At 37.3% G+C, this 20,578-nt stretch overlaps 1 protein-coding gene across 3 annotated transcripts in view; it reads left to right on the forward strand.

Moving 5' to 3' along the window:
* IFT56 (intraflagellar transport 56) overlaps window positions 1-20,578 on the forward strand; it is a 51,932-nt gene that overhangs the window by 13,366 nt on the left and 17,988 nt on the right. The window contains exons 5-13 of one of the 3 annotated variants that reach the window (XM_064452982.1): window positions 2,121-2,170; window positions 3,830-3,975; window positions 5,341-5,512; window positions 5,923-5,997; window positions 7,148-7,250; window positions 11,379-11,434; window positions 13,215-13,268; window positions 13,682-13,745; window positions 20,387-20,475. In XM_064452982.1, coding sequence (XP_064309052.1) covers window positions 2,121-2,170; window positions 3,830-3,975; window positions 5,341-5,512; window positions 5,923-5,997; window positions 7,148-7,250; window positions 11,379-11,434; window positions 13,215-13,268; window positions 13,682-13,745; window positions 20,387-20,475 — 809 coding nt within the window. The remainder of the gene's footprint in view (window positions 1-2,120; window positions 2,171-3,829; window positions 3,976-5,340; window positions 5,513-5,922; window positions 5,998-7,147; window positions 7,251-11,378; window positions 11,435-13,214; window positions 13,269-13,681; window positions 13,746-20,386; window positions 20,476-20,578) is intronic. The other 2 variants (XR_010373173.1, XM_064452991.1) reach the window with 2 other exon arrangements.

Here is a 20,578-nt window from a genome sequence, read left to right on the forward strand (position 1 = left end):
CCTCCAGCTTTTGCCAAGAAGTAAATAATAATTTTGATCTCAGATCAGATGCCAGGTTTGCGAGGGCAGCACTGCAGTCATTGGTTGACCAGTGAAACAAGAATTCCTCGGTTTAGATTCTTGAGGGAGTAGTGCTTGCAAGTCACAATTTTCACAGTGAAATTAATGCTAAAACTACCCATAGTACTGTGATTATACAATATGTTATTTTCAGTGTAAATCCCACAATCTGTCCTGCTCATATTTTTGGAGTCTTTGATGACCAAATGGTTTGAATTGTGAAGGGTGGTTGTGGTTGGCTTAAGTTTCGCACAAAAGCACATGTGGGGTCCATGTGCAACCCTTCTAAACTTTGATATTAAAACCTATCAATTAATGCTGGAGCACATGTGGACTTACCACAGTATCATTGCTGACAACATTTTGAAGAACATGTGTTTAAATTAAGGTACTCTAACTTTGTAACTCAGTGGATGAAATAATTTCTAGAACGTACTATCGTGTCAGTTATACTACTGCTGCTGCTTATACAATATTAACTGTAGAACAGAAAACCTTTCCACTCTTTAATAATTAGGCTAATGAGAATTCCCACATATATCCTAGACTGAAGACTATTTAGCTTCTTAACAACTTGATGCCCTGTTAGTAATACCTCGCAAGATGTTGTGGTTTTGTGAGAACTCTCTCATACTGCCTTTGCCATTTGAGACCCCCATTCTAGCAGTTCTTTAAAGATACAATTCACTGTGCTCTTTTTCTAGGAACGTGGTTAAATAACACAGCTTGGGAAGAAGAAAAGGGGAGAAATTATTGCTGTGCCTATCAGAATTAGGTGGACAGCCTTACACTGCCAACCTGACAAGAATGGCCTGGGTTTTGGCATTGCTCACTGTGTTACAAGATTTTCTTACTATGTGGAGAAAGAGTAAGAAATCTGGAAATATATCCCTAAATTTCTTAAAAAAAAAAAAAAAGCAATCTAACTTATTACTAGAAAATTCCATCTTAGAGGCAGGGAGGGAAGAGGTTTTGGTGGTTTGAGCCCTCTTTCATGGTTTAGGATGTCAGAAGAATTATAGCCTCGTGTTACAGGCCATTGCTTTGCTAACTCTGCACTTTTGTGGCCTCATAAACACAGTAAGTAATTCTGCTTTTTGTAAAGATTCCATGTACATCCTTTCTGTGGAACATAGGTTGCCAGCTGGTTGGTCTGAGCAAGAATGAGAGTGCTCATTAACTGGGTAGGCTAAAGAAAATACAGGAAACAAGGGAAGGCTTTTTGGAAGATTGCTTGCAAAAGAAATTAATAGCTCTGTTGGACGAGGACCTTTTTCACTCTCAGTGAAGCACAAGGCTCTCTCTAGTGACCTAAAGCTCTACAGTTAACAATTTGTGTCATATGGGCTTAGTTAAATGGAATTCCTAATCCTGCTAGAGCAAGAAATTTAATGAACTTTAGTGGCTCTAGAAAGGAGATGTCTTCCTTAAATCTCTCACCCATATCTTAGTTTAAATCTTATGTGCTCTGACTGCAGGATTCTTTCATGTGCCTTTTGCTTCTAAGGACAAGTGAAATATTAGAGCGAAGTATCATATGCAGATGCATAACAAAACGGTAGCAGCAGTAGGTTTTGCAATACACTGGAAGTTGAAAAGATTCCTAGAATTATGGATCACAACTTACTTCAAATATGACATATTGTAGAAGGAGCCTTGATTATGAGTTTATCTGTTGCTCCTTTGTATTTTGTAAAAGATGCTGTGCTGTGTGTCACTTGTGCAAAAACAGAGAACTAGCCAGAAGGCCCTGCAAGCAAATGATAGTGCAATTCATAAAAGTTTTAAAGCTCATGGAAGGCAGAGGCCAATGAAAACTTATTTTCAACAGGGATTTCAAAAGAAATGGGCAAGGAATGAAAACAGGAAGCAGGAAGGCCTTTCAACCACTCTCAAATTGGTAGAACCTGCCCCAGGGCATGACCTGCAAAGAACTGTACTTGGGCTAGTTAATGAAAGAATATGGGTGCATGAATGTCTATTGAGAAAGGGAGTTAAAAATAAAATAGAGACACCCTGAGTTGCTCTTTGCAGCAATACTTACCGAATTTTCCTTACAGCACCTAAGAGTCGTCTCCAGAACCGTTTACTCTTTCACCTGGCACATAAGGTATGTCTTTTCTTTACTCATGCTTTGTTTGTTTTCTTTTCAGTTGGGTAATATGTAATTTATGCTGGCAACCTGGCAGAATAATTAAAATGTCTGTGGTGGCAGGAGAACAAAGGTTTTCCACAACCACCCTACTCTATTAAAATGTGGAGGAGAAAGTAAGTGTGAAAACATGATCTCAGAATAGATGCCCTCAGCATGTATCTAAGGAAAGTCTTACCAACTCACTTCACATAAGTCATACCACAGGAGCGTGATGGTATTTTTGATCACGAAGAACCTGGGACTTGAATAGAATCTGAAATGTATAAGCCCCTCTTTTTCTTTTTCTTTTTCTTTGAAGTGTACCAAGTTTTCCTAACTTGCAGCTGTCTTATACTTAGCAATTTGAGCAAAATGGTCTATACACTATTACTGATCCTCCTAAGTCATTCATTATCCAAGAATTAATACTGTTTATAGGATGAAATTTACTTTAATTTCAACAACAATAAACGCTTATTTCACTCTACCACACATAGCTATCTTGCCATAAATTTGGGGTTGCACCATCCTGTGTTACATTTAACAAGTATTGTGCTTGAGTTTTGAGTGAAAGAGAGTGAGTTTTGGAAGACAGAAAGTATAAATCCCAAGTGTTATCTTTGATGTCAGATCCTCTTTAATAAAATCTTTAAAAGAGAAACGTTAAAACATTTTTGTAGTGGCACTGGCACTTATAGATGTCCATGATAACGAGAAGTTGGATAATTCCTAGTTCATGTAGTTAGTCTTTAGAAATAAAGGGTTTTATGAAACTATGAAGCCCATTGCCTTTAGTTCTGTTATGCAGCTTCTCTTGCCTTTTTACTGGAGTATAATTTTGTGACTGGCCCAAAGGAGGAAAAGAATTTGAATAAAACTGAGCCGATAGGTGAAAATCAAATGCATAAGACTGAACTTGTGTGTAAGAGAAATTCATAATTACTGTTGAATCAGCAGAACCAACAAAGGGAAGCACTGGAATATGTGATTTGAGTAGACTGATTAAGGAATAGACTCAACTTTACTATTGTAATACAAATATAATGGGTATGTTTAACTCTGTTCCTTGTTTGTATCCTTGTGTATGTGTGTTATATGCTATACAGCAATGCTTTTAAAAATAAACCATTTAGTTAAAGAAACTGGAATTTTACGGGGGTGATGACAGAGAATTTGTTAGTGCTGTGAAGAAGTCTTATGAAAATTAGTGTTTGTGTGTTGGCAAGTCTTGGATTTTTCTCCTATCCAGGAGAAAAAAGATTTGAATCTACAACCAGCAAAATTTCTGCTGGCTCAAATAATAACAGTCAAAACTTGTGTTGCAAAATTCTGTTTGTGAAATAATTAATTCAGCTATTCCTCTCTTACCCATCAAGGCATGTGACATGTAATTACGTCTAAATCACACCTTAAAGGAAAACGTGTACTTAGTTTTAGCCTCACGTTTATCTAGTTTCAACTGGTCTGCCTTTTAATGTTTGGCTTTCTCCAGTGGTCAAATTAACTTTAAAGTAACAGTTTTTCCAGATGTTTAATATGAATCATGTGCTGTTTGCCAGCAAGGACAAACTAATCCAGCTAATTAAAACATTTTTCTTGCTGAACTCTTCTGAGAATGTGTCACACTCTTTTTAGTTCAGTGATGAGAAGAAACTGATGAGCTCTCACCAGAATCTGCAAGACATTACAGAAGATCAGCTTAGCTTGGCATCTATCCATTACATGCGGTCCCACTACCAAGAAGCTATTGATATCTACAAACGCATTCTTCTTGATAATCGGTGGGCATCTCTACTCTAAACCTTATTGCAGTGTCTCTGATACTGTTGGTATTTGACTTCCATTTAGTTGCTTGGTTTTTGAAAGTAGGAATTTTCCCCAATTGCTATGTCCCTTTCCCACCACAAAAAGTGTACAAGTTCTAGCCCCCTCAATTTTGTTCATTGCAAATCATTATTGAAAAATGCATGTCTAAAGAGCTCTGCTGTCTGTTGCTGTCTTTTAGTGGTATTCCCTTTTATTCATTCCAAGATCTTTATTTTGCTACTTATTTCTTCTGAAATGATACATAGTTGTATACCTACTTTGTCTTTTTTTCCTCCCCTCCCCTGATGGCCAGTCTGGTGACCCTTGCTTTTGGTTATTGACTTCTTCACCTCTTAGCCTTTTTAAGAAGGGTTCAGTTCTTAGTTTTTATGTAGAGTTCCTTGCATTCCTTTAAGTCTGAAATTCTTTCAATTTCTATTTATCTTGCTATGACGTTTGTTGATGGTTTGGGGAACTCTTTTGGGTTTTTTTGGTTGTTTGGTTGTTTTGTTGGGGTTTTTTTTATTTTATTTTATTTTCTGCAAGTCCTTAGTTCAGAATTTAACAAGGAACAAACTGAATTCGTAACTGGCTGGAAGTATTAGTATTGTTTAATAAAATAGAAACTGCTGTTCCAGCATATGTAGCTATCTTTTGGCAGTATGTCCTTTTGAACACTTCAGAGAAAGTTGAGAGTCCATCATAATGTATACAAGTATGTCATGTAATTCTTGGGGAAAGGACAAGATTTTAAATTCCAAGTCCTGTAGAAGCAATCACTGAAAGCTAAATGAACAACCTTCATAACAATTATCCTTTTACTTACTGTTACCACAAATATCTGTCTTATTTCTGTGTCTAGTTCTTCTGGTTTGATAGCTTGGAAAGGCAAGGACTTTTTGAAATAATTGTACTTGGTATAAGATAATAATAACCATTAAAACATTTTCAAAGTTTTATGTGCATGGGAAATGTCTTTGCACATATTGCATAGACAATCCATTTCTGCCAGGCCAAGTACAGTGCTTGTGTTCTGTGCATTTTCTTAGTGTGAAGTTGCCATTATTTCCCAGATTTGCAATCCAACCTTTTTGTAGGTAATCCTTTAAAGCTGCAGTAGCTGCCATTGAAGAAACTAATGTGAGTCTATATCTGGATCGTGCAATCCTATCTAACAAACTAGAAATCTAAAGAAACCTCAAGCATTTCTCAGAAACCCCGGTTTTGATGTGCTTGTAAAAGATGTATAGCCATGTGAGAGCTTTATCACTGATGTTAATGTTCTGTAGTATAACTTTCTGGTGGAATTTAAATGTTTTCTTTAATCCTCTTTCCTGCAGGGAATACCTGGCTCTGAATGTATATGTGGCCCTATGCTATTACAAACTGGATTACTATGATGTATCACAGGAAGTACTAGCTGTTTATCTTCAGCAAGTTCCTGACAGTACCATTGCTCTCAACCTTAAAGCTTGTAACCATTTCCGACTTTACAATGGGAAGGCTGCTGAGGTACCTATTGAGCGGCCCTTGAGTTCATCTTTATTTTAGTTCGAGATTCCATACAGGTTTCTTTTTCTTGTCATCTGCCTTAATGAGTAATGTTGATAATGGCCTTTATCATCTCATTGTGTCTTTCTCTTAGGAATGTCTCCCCTTTCAGTTTCCCTGGTATTAAGCCATCTGTCCACATGTGTGCACAGTGGTCTTGCAGTTTTCCCAGTCCACTTCTGACCTTGTGTCTATATGTATTATCCAGTTGTTAAAATCATCACGTAGAAGTGGGAAGGCAAAAATCTTCCAGTGACCCAGCACTGCTGGAGATGACTTTCTCTCAGCTTTAGGGATCATATGAAGCTCCATTTATGCTTGTATGCTTTTTTTGGTTTTGCATTAAAATTTTGGAATGTGTGTAATTCCAGGCAGAGCTCAAGAACTTGACGGACAGCGCCTCATCATCTTTTGAGTTTGGCAAGGAGCTTATTAAGCACAATCTGGTGAGTAAAATAGTTCTGAATTTAATATGAACTTCTTTCATTTGTAGAGCTTTTCTTGATTCACAAAATGGAGTATTTTGGGAATTGCAGACCCAATTGAATCTTTGCTGCCATATAAGTCCCATTCCAGAAATCCTACCTGTATAATTAATGTGTGATCAAGTGTATGTTTTTTCCTGGAATTTTTCCCTGTCAGTTTGAGACTGTCAGGAAAATAATAGTGCTTTTACCCCCAAAGTAATTTTCAAATAACTTATGTCCTGTAAGAACACCTTTGCAAGTTATTTTGTGAAGCCCAGTCAAGAACAACACTGTAGAAACAAGTCAGAATGTGTGACCCTGAACTCTTATTTAGTACTACAACAATGTGAGTGGAATTAAGATGACTCAGGGAAAATGATCTTCATCCAAAAAGTACTTAACAATGAGTTCATAGGGAAAAAGGTGTTGATAAAAGCCAAAATACTTGTGTGTTCTGCAGTAAGAGAGTCACTAATGACCTGATCATTTTCCCTGAAGTGGTATTATTAATTTGTTGAATGACCAGTAACAGTAGATTGCTCTTGTTTAATGATGGGCGGTTGCTTGCTTTGTTGTTTTTCAAGAGCAGTCACAACAAGCTAACACTTTTCCCCAAGAGTTAAAACTGCTTTCAAACTGGACTTCTTTAAGTTAACATTATTTTGAATGTTGGTCTTTTGCCAGTGGTTTATTGAATAAGTATGTTAGACTTTGTTGGAGGAGCTGTCACGTGAAACTGAAGTATAAAGAATTGACTGCTCCTGAGTCTTGTGGCATTCTAAATAGATGTAGAGTTGTTAGCCTAATTTGTTCATGCATTCCCCTCACTCTTGTCTCCGACCACTTTTTTTTTTAAAGTCTTTGATATATAATGTATCACTACTTTGAGCTGCTAAAAGCTGAACTAAGTTAATCTTTATTGATGGATTAAATACTTTATATTCCTCAGAATGAAGATTGTCACACATTGTAATTCTAAAGTTATGTTAAAGCAGGGATTATGCTAATGCCAGTACCACTGACCTTTTCATGCTGTTAATGTAGGAATTTAAGGATTAATTTCCTAGAAATAAGAGATGGTAGACAAGATTTTGATATGCAGTTATCAATATGGTGCTTTTCTCTGCAGGTGGTGTTCCGAGGAGGAGAAGGGGCTTTGCAGGTCCTGCCTCCTCTGGTTGATGTTATTCCTGAGGCAAGACTGAATCTTGTCATTTATTATCTCCGGCAAGGTAAATACACCTTCCTCTGGCTCTCTTTTAGCTTCAGGGTGACATTCATTCATCTGATCTCAACTGACTATTCCATGAAATGCTGCGGGTTTTTTTCTTTACAGTAAAATGTAATTAATTTAATTTTCTGTTCCTCTGGAAAATAGTGAAGAGCTGCCATTGCTTGCAGAGGAGGGCTTTAATTGTGTGGTGTCAAATAAATCTACTTCAGCAGAGTATTGGATGTTCTTAGTTTGCAGGAGAGGGCTTTGGGGATGGTGGTGTTTATATGTTTATTGTGAGAGGACATCTCTCACAATCTCTCACGTCTGAATATGTGAAAATGGTAAGCGTATGTCCTATGAAGGCAAGGACAACTATTTCTGTAAATACAGCACAAATAGAATATGAGCAAAGTGGCTTTGAACAAGGCTACAGTTTGTGAATGAGACATTGCATTCCAAATCTACTTCACAACTCTTAAAGAATGCAGGTAGGTAGCCAGAATCGGTTGGAAAGGATTTTCCATTTGTTTCTGTCCTTAGCTGGCTGCCTCCTTTGAATTTTATCTGAGTTTAGTTTGAGAGCCATTCCTATTCTCCCATTGTGTTCCTTTATTCAACAGTGGGTTGACTGGCTGAGTGATGAGTAGGTGTTAACTTCAGTCATCTAATATAAGGAGACGTGGTGATTGCTTTTCCATCCACTGCTTTCTTATAAGCCTTGTATTTTGTCACCATGACAAACAAGTTTAGATGACCAGAGCATCTGAAAGCAGAAAAATGTCGTCTTTTTTACTTTTTAAATAAATAAAGCCCATGCCTTCAATTTTTTCAAGATGTTGAAAAATTAGCAGGAAAAGAAAGGAGATATATTCTGCTGGCAGAAGTAAGTCGCACCCACTTTATATTCTTTGTGTCCCAATAAGTTCATCAGAGAATCTGAGCATAGGTAAACAGAGTACACTGAAAAAGCTCTGTGAGCTTTTTATAGTGCGATTACTTGGAATTTCACATAACGATTCTGATTCTGAGTAACACCTTTATGAGTTGTAATCAACAAGGTTGGTGAGATTTAATCTTTGTAGTTGGAATAGGTTGTCTTTGGGTGCTCAGTTGTATCTAGGACTGCTTCTTTTGTCTGCATGTGCAATTGAAACACTGCCTCATTGTTTCAATTCAACTCAGACTGTGACAAATTTTAGAATATACCACTACTGATGACTGTTAGCAGTTACAGAAATTTTTATTGTGGCTAATACTGTGCAATAAAATCTCAATAACCTGACTTTGCTAATGTGCAAACATCACAGTCTTCACAAAATATGGCAATTCTATCCCTATTTTGTTTTATTTGATACTAGAGAATGACAACATGGTTATTTAAATTTAATATGAGGTTATTTAAATTTCTTCATAGTTGTGAATTAGGTATGCATTCTCAAGTAAATTAAAATGGTCACAATTGTATGTTGTTAAAAGTACATTATCACCTGTCTTTATATTACATAAATTTATAGAGTTCTAGGTAAATAACAGAATCAAATTATTAGTGAGCAGGGACCTCTGGAGATCTCTAGCACAACATTTTATTTAAGGAAGGTCCAATTAGATCAGGTTGTTTAGAGCCTTGTCCAGAGGAGCATCTAGGCAGAACTTCCTGTGTTGCACCTTGTGTCCACTGCCTTTCATCTCACCCTGTGGAATCTGTCTCCATCTTCCCTGTACCCTCCCATTAGTTAGTTGTAGACAGTGATAAGACCTCCCTTTAGCCTTCTCTTCTGACAGCTAAGCAAATGCAGTTCTCTCAACCTTTCCTTATTCCCCTGCCTGCCTTGGGAGCACTTGGGTGTGCTCACTCCAGTATTTCAAAGTCTGTCTTGATCAAGGGATCCCAAAACCGGACACAGTGCTCCAGGTGCAATCTCACAAGTGCCCGCTAGAGAAGAATCCCTTCCCTTGCCCTGATGACTACATTCTTGCTAATATAATTCAGTGTGCAGTTGGCCTCCTTTGCTGCAAGGGTGCACTGTCTGTCAGGACCCCCCAGTTGCATTTTTAGCCAGTCAGGCCCCTGCCTCTCCTGTTGCTTAGGATTGTTTTAAACCGAGCAAGATGCAGGACTTGCATTTTGCCTTCATTGAACTTCATGAGATTACTTTCAGCCCATTTTTTCAGCCTGCTGAGCTTCTTCTCAATAGCTGGGAGCTCTCTCCCCAACCTTTTGTCATGTGCAAACTTGCTGAAAGTACTCTCTATCCTATCATCTGGGTTGTATTAATACAAGATGCTCAACAGTATCAATCCCTGGGGTATTCAGTTAGTAATGAACCACCAGTTGGATTTTGTACAACTGATCACTGTTCTTTAGTAGTCCAGCCAGTCAGGCAGTTTTCCATCCCTTTATCATCTTACTTAGCCAGTCCTTTCTCTCAAGTTTCGTTATGACAAAGGTATAAGAGACTGTGTCAAAGACCTTGCTACAATCAAGGTATGAAGCACCCGCTGCTATCCCCTTAGCCTTACAGCCATTCATCCATTGGGTTAGTCGGTACACTTTGGCATTGGTAAATGCCTGCTGTTCCCAGCCACCTTTCCGTCCAGTATTATTGATGCCAATATCACTGGAGATAATGTTGGTATTATTATCAATTATCTTGCCCAATACTATTGTAATAATAATAATATATGTTTCAAATTAAGTTCTACTTATGCAGAAGCAAAGTACATCTTCTGCATTACTTAAAAATCAGCCTTGTTTACTCATTTGTTGTCAACCTTGCAGTAATTTTCATTAGTTTGGTACTGTTCTTCGCTGTGGTATGCAAATGACTTGCATACTGACAAAGGAGGCCAAGGGGAATTAGGATTAAAGCCTCTTTCTTGGTTAGGCCAAGTTTCCATTTAAAGTCTTGCTAGTGTAGCAGCATCAGTTAAGATTGTGAGAAGTCATTACTTCTAATGACTCCAGCTGTCTCTCCAAAACCTACAAGGTCTCCAATAAAGGTAGGCTTGTGTTAAGAGATGCTCTGAACTGGAGTGACTGAAGTGCAAACATGCATCCCATTTTTTCCAACTCTTTAAGGTATTGACTTTTAGCAGGGTTTGGGGCCAGGTATCCAGTCATAATTTGCTCCAGTGAGATTTGCTAGAGGCTTCTGTTGGAGCCTGAAGAGCATAGTTCTGTGTTGATGGTCTACATTGATGCAAATAAGGGCTGCCATCTTCTTTGTTGTTGCTGAGCTGAGCTAGCCAAAAATAACAAAAAAACTATTTCAGTTTTTAAAAAAAAGTTTTGACTTTTGGCTAGTCTAGTACCTTGTGCTGGCTTACTATGTGACTGCTCAAGGGAATGGATAGGAAAGTAGAGAGCTTGGATGGGAGCCTGACAGCTCCAGTGTATAGTGCCTTAAGTCACCCTGGAGTACTGTCCTCATGGTGTATGCATGGTATGTACTAGGAAAAAAAAGTTTTGTTTGATAAGGCTTGTTCTTATGGGCAGCTGGTATAATGCTGTGTTAACATAATTTGGCAGTAAAAAAGGTTCACTTCGCTAGGTTGGTTTTCAAAGCCAACCATAGTGCCAACATTGTTTTTTCATTTAGGTAAAGTTTAAAATCTTTTCAGTTTACTTCTTTCTTGGATGGGAAGGAAGTATACTAGTAGTGCTTTTTGCATGTTAGAATTAGGATCAGGTAAGAGCTGCTGGACAGATTTTTAAATACTTATAAGGAAATATTTATAAGGAAAAGATGAAGTTTCCCTTCAGAATCACATTACCCTATCCTCCTTGAGTGGTAAACAAATACGCGAAGAGAAAAAACAGGAAAATGATGGATTTATTATCTTGACCTTCTACTGTTTGTTCAGAAAGCAACCACTGGAATATGAACAAGGAACCCAAGTCATCTCTACTAGGAAAATTGTAGTAATAAAGAAGCTATTACTCACTCCATGTTTGTTATTTGAGTTCTAGAAAACCATCACCATTGTGATATAAATTCAAAATGATTTATAGTTAGCTTCCTCCTCCTGTCTAAATACTTTATTTCTTAGTCTATGACTGTTGGGGAATGTTGTAGAGGATGAGTGACTTGTTCTAATTCAGGGTGCTATGGGTTATCATGCATTCTAATGTCTGGTATTTCAGATGATGTGCAGGAGGCTTACAACCTGATTAAGGACCTGGAACCTACAGCTCCACAGGTAATTGGAAACTGGTGTCATGGTCCATAAAGACAAAGGTTATAAATTGTTATGGAATCTACCATGTACAAAGCTGGTATTCTGAGGACAGCTTGCCCCATTCCCATTTTTAAAACTCTTGTAATTTCTTTTTATCAACAATAGACTTAATGTGCTTGCATAAAGCATTTAATATGAGCATATATGAGTACTTCGCATGTTACTGCCATACCACCTGGAGTCAATAAGAATACAAGTCTGTTTTGTGCAGACTTGACTCCAGTGAGCTGACCATTAGTGCATAGATAAAAGCCCTCTTCCCACTACAGCTACTTGTCACTTCTGCACTGGTGGTGGTTACCATCCAGGAGATCTACTAGCTCAGATGCTCATGTGGTTTGTCCTGAAGCCATTTCAATAAAAATGGGCTAGATTAGATTAAACAGTTTAAATAATAGGTCTTTTCTAATTCTATCTCACTTTGGCTGCAGTGAGTGAAAACTGCAGTGTCCCTTGGCTGCTACTGTAATTTTCTTTTGTGGCTGTTCCAACATCTTTAGTCTCTGATTTATTCCTCTTTGCAGTTTATTTTCCAAAGGTCACATAGCTGGGCATGAAAGGGACCTTTCATGAGTCTCTGCGAGGATTAGATGGAGGGAAGGAAAAGCAAAACCTCGAGAACACAGTTCTGGTGATTCTGTGCTGAGGAGTGTCTTCTGCTGTTGCTTTTCACTTCTTGCATTTTTCAGTATAGCAAGATTTGCTTGAACAGTGTTCTGCAGCTATTGATCCTTTAGCCTCTGTTTTCCTCATATATGTGCCTAATATAAATAACATCATGCCTGATCCCATTTTGAAATGTGAATCTTTGTGCTTTTTTTCCATTTTCTCACTCACACTTGGAAGGAACTCCCTGCTAAGACTTGCAAAACTACTTGTATATCCTCCTTCAGTTCTCAAATTTCTTCTTTGTCATGATGCCTATAGGATATAATTTGGGGTCTTTAAGAGAGTTGGTGTGCTAAAATGATTACTTAGCATGCAGGCTAGTACTCTCAGATTGTTTCCTGCACTCACTGTCAGTCTATGTACACGTCTTTTTCTATTTTTCCATGTATACATCTGTGACAGAGCTGTCCAGGTTTATCAGGAGTGCCTACTAAAACATCTATAACTCTTAATTATAAAATTTGAATAAGACAAATGAATCTGTTACATGCTGAGAAAATCTTGCTCAGAGAAGATTTAAACTCTAGCTGTATCTCATAGTAGAGATTACAGGGTACTCTACTCCTATTTCTAATTGCAGTAGGGTAATATGACCACAGAGCATAAGCCTCTTGACATTTTTGCCTTGATGAGAAATACTCTGCATTTTGCAGCAAGGATGGTAGTGGTTATGGTTAACCAATGTGCATACTTGAAGTGGGATCTGTGCATTAATATAACAATATTGCACTTGATTATTGTCATATGATGGTGAAGAGGGCATGATAGTATGGTATGGTGTTCCTTCTGGTGCATCATCTTTGACCATAAGACTTACCAGAAAACACACCACCCCTTTGCATCCCTCATATTTAGCAGAAGTGACTAGCTAGCAAGTAGAATGGATTTTGGCAGGGTAACTTTGTACTACTGTGCTGAAGCACTATCATAGGAACCAGCTGCCTATTAAACTGAGTTGGGATAGAGTTGAATTTAGGAAGAAAATAATGTGCACGTAGGCTCTTAGGTGTCTCCTGAAATCTTCACATTGTCTTCTCTGATGCTTTTTACTTTTTTTTTCCCCCCCTCCCAGGAGTACATACTCAAAGGAGTGGTAAATGCAGCACTTGGACAAGAAATGGGCTCGGTGAGTGAAGCCCATAAAGTTCTCCAGCTTCTCCAACAGCAGAATGTGAACAGATTTGTAGGGACTGGAATGGATTGAAAAAGGCAGCCATTTCTCACTTAGATTGCAGTATCTCCGAGCCTTTTTCCATACAGTACTCGCTCCAGAATGAGAGAGATGCAAATCTTTGTTGCTAGTCCTGACAATAAATCAAGCTGAATATGGCTTCTCTGTCCTGCTTCAAAAAAACCTGTTTCTACAGTGTTCTTGTGTGTCTAGGCACATAAAATGGCGCATTTACCTTTTCTGGTTTTACTTCAGCCCTGGTTTGTCTGTTAGTTGCTCCCCATCTGTTCATCAGAGTGTATTCTCACTGTATGGTGTAGCATCAACTCTGGAACTCATATTGGATTGTTTTCTTTCCCCTTTCCCAGAGAGATCATCTGAAAATTGCTCAGCAGTTCTTCCAGTTGGTGGGTGAATCAGCCAGTGAATGTGGTATGTTTGAAATGTTCTTTCTCCATTACGTAATCCTTCTTACAACATCCAAAAATATACCATCGTATCTTTGTCTAACTGCTGGCTGTTAGCATGACTATTACTAGGCATTTTTTTGCTATGGTATGAGTAACAGAAGCTCTAATTCATAGTCTAAAACAAATTTGCAAGTTTAAATTAGAAGGCTCAGCTGATTCCAAACCTTACTATATGAATTAGGCCAGAAAAGAGATACTGCAAACTGCTAGTCTTCACTGACAGATGTTGTGGCAGCTTGCCTTTGACTAGTAATCCCCGTTACAGAAACAGAAGACATCAGCCTAATTAGATGAAGCATGTGCTGAAACCTCAGAGGTACAGATACTCACAGGTACAAATCTAGGACGGCTAATGAAAGCCTATTGAGCACGTAGAGTTCTAGCACAGTGTGCGCCCTGGAATTGAGTGTGATAAAAATATAAAGAGGAATTTGGCTACAGAGAGAAACGGAGGCTCTGGGACTACCTACTTGGTTGAACCAAGAAGCACATGATAAAACCCAACCAAAAAACCCAATATATTTTCAATGTTTACTTTTACTTATTCAATAATACAGCAAAACAAGACCTTGTCTTCCCTTCCCCTTGCCAAAATAAAACCAAAAATCCCAAATCAAAAAAGCCAGTAGTTGGAACGTAGAAATTCAGCCAAAATAGGGCTTCCCAGTTTGCATTGTAGGCATTGTCAGTAGGACTGTTTCTTTGAGTGGGTAGTTTGCACATTTATGGTGCAGACAGCTCATGGTCCTCAGAGGCAGGATGTTGTCTTCTGTGTCCGTGGTGACTAAAGAGAAGGAGCTCAAGAGGCAGAGCAGCAGCACTGATGAAACGTTCAGAAATACTGTTGAGCTGTTCTGTTCCCCTTGCAGCCCTTGGACGTTTGTTGAGATTGTGCAGCAGAGAACTTCACATTGGAAGGCCTGAAGTGGTTCCACAGATGAGGTTTCCCTAACACATTCCTTTTGCATTAAGGCTATCCCTTTGGAGTCGGGATCTCAGCTAACAGAAAAAAGCAATATGAACTGTAGTAGTGGAGGACTCAGTCAGCAGGCATATAGCTACCTGGGTTTATGATACCAGTAAAGTCACAGGGTGACTGATAAAATGGTGGCAGACTTCTTAATGCTTGTAACAGTCATGCAGGTGTGATGAGTAACCATAGCATCCCTGGATAAAAATAATATAGACATAGTCTGAGAAAAGATATCCTGAAAAGATATGTAGTGAAGATATAGCCCAAAACACAAACTGAAATTGTTATGAAGCTAAAAGTCTTAATTTTACTGTGAAATATTTTTAAACATATGAAAACAGGATAGAGAGGTTGAGGCTTGAGGTATAGTTGGAGTGGGGCTGAGGCGGGGAGGGAACAGAAATGTAGTCCAATTAGAAAGGTGGGTGAACTGGAAAAAAATGAGCCTATGGGAAGGATTGGATCCAATTAAACGTAAATGGAAACATTACTACTACAAGCATCTTACACTCTCGATACTTGTGTAAAAACTGCTTTGTCATCTTTTTGAAACCTTGTGGAACCTTGTGGGAGAAAGCCGACATAGAGAAGAACGCACAATTCAAGGTAACTCCTCCTTTAAAGGCGAAATGGTGTGAGGGGTTTGCTTGTATCCTCAAATGAAGGACAGATGGAGATCAACAAACTGTAGATGGGAAATAGAAGAGGCAAATGGTTCAATTTAGATAGGACATAACAAAAAGCAAAGACATGAAGACCAAATATCTAAGTGTTTTTATAAGAATATTAGATGTTTTACAGCAAGATTCATGAAGTGAAACACCTGGTTTTAGAAGGGGAAGCTATAAACCTAAAATAATTTTTAAAATATGATAGGAGGAAGGTAATAGGTAGGATATTGTTCCTATTTAATTTACAATGGGGTATTACAAAATAGATGATGCCAGTGGAGAAATGGATCTAAATGTTATAGAAACCTTCTTTCAAAATAAAGTAAATATCTTTTCTTTATCAGTGAGTAACATAAAATTGTTTTAAATTACATGCTGCAATAGGAGACTCATCGTATTGAGGCTAAATTATTCACCAGCCAGCCTGGATGGGAACAGTGACTGGCATATTAAAGAGGTTAGAGATTTTATATAGAGAGATAATTAAATAATAGTTGGAGACTTCCTTTCTGTCCATATTGACCTAGTAAATGCAATGACATGGCGTGATATAGAGAATGGATTTTTAAATGCTAAGTTTTCATCTTAGAGAACACACAAGTGAACAGGTGACTCTAGACCAATACAGAGATTACATAGAACCTGATGTGAAATTTGATGATGAAAATCCGATTCTGTTACAGTGATCCGAGTATAATCAAATTCAAAATCCATGTCTTAGCAAATATCTCAAAAAATTTCCACAGTACTAATTTCAAGAAGGGAAGCTACATAATAACCTTCCTCATTTCTAACAGAAAATTTTCAGTGAAGTAGCAGTGAAAAGGATAAAATGCACCTGATTTGAACACTTGAAAGAATCTTTTGTTTCTTTAAAGAAAGGGCTCGTATTCATAATTAATGAGCTATAGGAGACAAATAATGACATGACTAGGTTTGCCAATGGTACAAAATTACCCATAGTAGGAAAACTGAAAGCTTCCACAATGATGAAAGCTGTGGAAGAATACACGAGGGTGGGTAATAATATGCAAATTGAATTTAGCTTTGATAAATGCAAAGTAGTATGTACAGGGGAAAAAAACCTTAAACTATGTTTGCAAAATTATCAGAAAAATTGAAGAGAATCTTAGGAATTGATGAGGAAAGAGAGAGCAAAACAAAAATAATTACTGTGTCGTACACAGATGTGGTTCCCTTTCTTTGATACTGTCTGCAGTTCTGGTTCTTATATTTAAAAAAAATATATATATGGTAGAACCAGAAGGGGTACAATAAAGACAGCAAGAATGATCAGAGAAAGGGGACAGCTTATTGAGCAAGGAGATGAAATAAAGGAGGGTACATGGCCTGGAAAATGACGACTGAGTTTGGTTATGTTCGCAATACAGAACATCGTAAATGAAAGGAGAAGAGTAATAGAGAAGAATTAATTACTGTACCATACAAAAAAAAAAAACCAAAGAGCATTGGTATACATCAACGTGCAACACAATTAAAGCAAACAGCATGAATTACTTTTTCACATAACACACTTATTTGATATAGAATCTTGTGAGAACCAGAAGGTATAAAGAAATATGTAGAAAAAAAGTCCATTGGCTATTTAACACAAATATTTCAGCGATGACTAGGAAGTCCTCAGTGTAGATTGTTGGAAGCTGGGAGAAACTTCAAAGGAAGTGGCATTACATACAACACCATTTTTTATATGTGAAATCAGAATATATTCTTTCTATAGCTTTTTTATTCTTACTCAGGAAGCTTCTGAACCAGATGTACTTTGGATCCAATATGATCATTTTCATGTTCTTATGTATCTTAGCATATTAGCCACTATGTTGTATATTTGTGGTCATTTTTTATTTGCTGCCTTTGTTTTGCTGGATTTAGCATGGAGAACAGAATTCTTGCTGCTTGCATACTTGGGCTTTGGCTAAGTAGCCAGCCGTGCTATTCAAAAATGTAAGTCATGCTTCAGCACTTCCAATGTGCCAATCCTTACAAGGAGCTAGTACTGCTAGATTGTCTGTGTAAGATCTTTATCAAGTTACTTAGCTGCTTTGCAGATTTATAATACAAAAGTAGGCTGTGCTCACTAGAGCAGGGAAATCCTATGCTGTGTCTTTGCTCACAACTGGGCCTACAAGGCTCCTGATTTTAATGTGGCTTATCAAAAATTAGTGGATTAAAAGGAAGATGTGGAATATTTTTTCTAAACAAGGTCCTATCTTTCTGACTTGCTCCTGTTAATTGTAGAAATCCCATGGCAGCATTAAGGAAGAGCAGCAACAGACAAGAATAGTGTCATCTTTTTGTAACATCATTTGGAGTCATCAGTTAAGCCCTTTGCTATTTTTAATTAGATCTCTGACTTGGCAGTTCAAGAAGCATAGAGCAAACAGTTACTGTGGAAGTCCTTTGCAATACACATACACATTTAATCTCATGTAGGAAGTTATGTACTTTAAGAGGAGTAGGGACACCCAAAACAAACAAAAAAAAAACACACCAAAACAAAAAAAAAACCAAAACAAACCAGGAAGCACTTACAATGTAGGAGTCAATATTCACCCTCTAACAGCAATAGTGACACACAGAACAGCAGCTTGGTTTACTGGGTTTTTTTTAAGCTTAATAAAAATTCTTAATCCAAATGACATGAAATGGAACTGGCAGTACAAAGGAGGATATGACTAGAATTTTATAGTTAATTCTCATGCTCTTCTCCAAGGGTCTCAACTGGGTGGAAAATTCAACAGAACAGATTTCTGAGTTAAGTTAAGGAGGAAATGGGGCAAAAGGAACGTTAGTGAAAGTAAATTAAATTAATATTTCCATTAAATGCAGTGTTTCTGGTGCTTACATAAGTCATACAAACTACCCTAAAAATACTGCAAGCATAATGGAGAAAAGCACCCCTTTCATTTTCAGTGGTCCTCTTTTAGTACCAAGTCAGGCATATCTAGTGTTGGGCGGGAAGAATGAAACATTTCTTCTGGACTTTGTGCAGTCTTTTCTTTGAGGTATTCTTAGGTCACCCTAAGTACTATTTTAAAATGAGAACTTTTTCCTCTTCCTGCCTGAGTCACATGGGATGAATTGGAACGATACAAGTCTGGTTTTCCTGTCACTAGGAGTATTAATTGCTGAGTCAGATGAGATTTACAGATGTTTGGTTTTTTAATTAAATCTTTCACTAAAAGTATATGGAGGATGGTATGCTGGGATAACAAAATTTTCTGCCAAAATGTGGACATAAGAATAAATACTGAAACTTAAACTCTCCAATCACATATAGAAGAAGAAAAGTCTGGTTCTAGTATGTTGTTACTGTGATTATTTTTTACTGAAAATGCATTCTCAGTTTTAAGTCATCTTTGTGTGTTTATTTGCATTGTTAAAATTTTGTTTAAAATAAATTGCTATGAGTTTATGAACTTCAAAAATTTAATGTGAGAGAAAAGGACCACTTTTGAGATACCTGCATTCTTACTACAAAAACCACCAAAATAAAAAAGAGTGGAAGAACACTGAGGAAAATTGTTTCTGTTATTGTCCTGTCAAGACATATATGTGTCATGATAAGTATGTCTGCATGTAAAAAAGGACAGATAAATATACAGGCCAGTTTCTACTCCCAAGTGAACACTTCATAAATAACCAAATAACTCTCAAGTTGGAGAATTGAATGATGTGATTCAGACATAGATAAGGATGGATTTTCTCTATATGGAAATGACAGGACATCCAAGTTTAGTATCTCCTAGTGCTAAAAAATGAAAACTAGAATATTCTGCTTTCCTTTGAAATATATTTTGAGATCTTATATAGTGCTTTCCAGGAATAATTACTACCCTACCTTATGTAAAGGAGAATGTACAATTTTCCAGTGGAATGCTATATTTTGTGCTGTGGTATGGAGTCAGAAATATTGGTCTTCAGATAAATTAAATTTCTATATAGAGAAGAGATATTTTAGTTTTCTAGTGTGGATGGATTAATGATAACTAACCTACAGGAGCAGATTACTTCAGGACCATTGTTAGCCTTAGGATCTTATCTCCTGTCACCTCACCAAACTGCACAGAGCAACATGATCTCTAATGATCATTTGACATAGTGAAATAGTAGTGATCTGATATCACTGGGGTTTATGCCTTCCCAGCTGCTACTTGGGTTCATCCATCTCTGACCAATTTCCATTGGTTGGGTCTGACAAAAATTAGTCCTACTAAGCTTACTTCAGAACCTCTAAAAAAGATAGTTTTTCAGTAACACAGCTAGCAATTTCGGAGTAGATGACAGCATAGTATGATGGCAGCAAAGTTTACTCATTTGAACTATATGCCTAACTTATTTATGGCTTTATCACTTGTGAGCAATGTGGTATTCCCAAGTGCATGAAAATTAATTTTCATATTGTGTTTCATCACTGAGTATTTTCCTGTACATTCATTAAGGGTTTTTTTTAATATGTATAACAATATCTTCAGTGTCTCAAGTTTACTCTCTTACTGGAACTAAAATTAAAATATGTAGAGCTTCTTTGTCCAGGATAACTGAAAAGCATGATTTTAAAGAAAAAGGCCAATGAGGTTATAATAATAAATTAAGGCTTTGTATCAAGAGTCATTTCCTAAGAGTAAGAATAATTCACAGTAAAATTATGCTACATAAATTATGTCCTGAAGAAAAGGCCTGCTACTTAAACAATTTGTCTCTGTAGAATTTGTTGTTGAATACAGTCTTGGAATAGTTACTGTATGCAGTAGAAAAAGTTGACAAGATGATCTAATAGTTCTTCTAACCTCTAGTATGGTCCTTTGCCTTGAAAAGGCAAGTTACACTATTTTTAGAAGTTAGCTGCTTTTGTAGTTGCCAACGGTCTTGACAGGGATTTCCATTACCATGTGATTTTTAAATTCTGCAAATCTCTATTTCTCTTTTGAATTTTAGATACCATTCCAGGGAGACAGTGCATGTCCTCCTGCTTCTTTCTTCTTAGACAGTTTGGTAATGTCCTGATTTACCTCAACTCAGTCAAGGTTAGTATTATTATTTAGTATTGGTAGTACCCTAGTGCACGGAATCCCTACATATGGAATTAGACTGTACTGCGTGAGACACTATCTAAACATAAGAAGTTAC

This window comes from Phalacrocorax carbo, chromosome 1 (assembly GCF_963921805.1).
Source record: "Phalacrocorax carbo chromosome 1, bPhaCar2.1, whole genome shotgun sequence".
Taxonomy (NCBI): domain Eukaryota; kingdom Metazoa; phylum Chordata; class Aves; order Suliformes; family Phalacrocoracidae; genus Phalacrocorax; species Phalacrocorax carbo.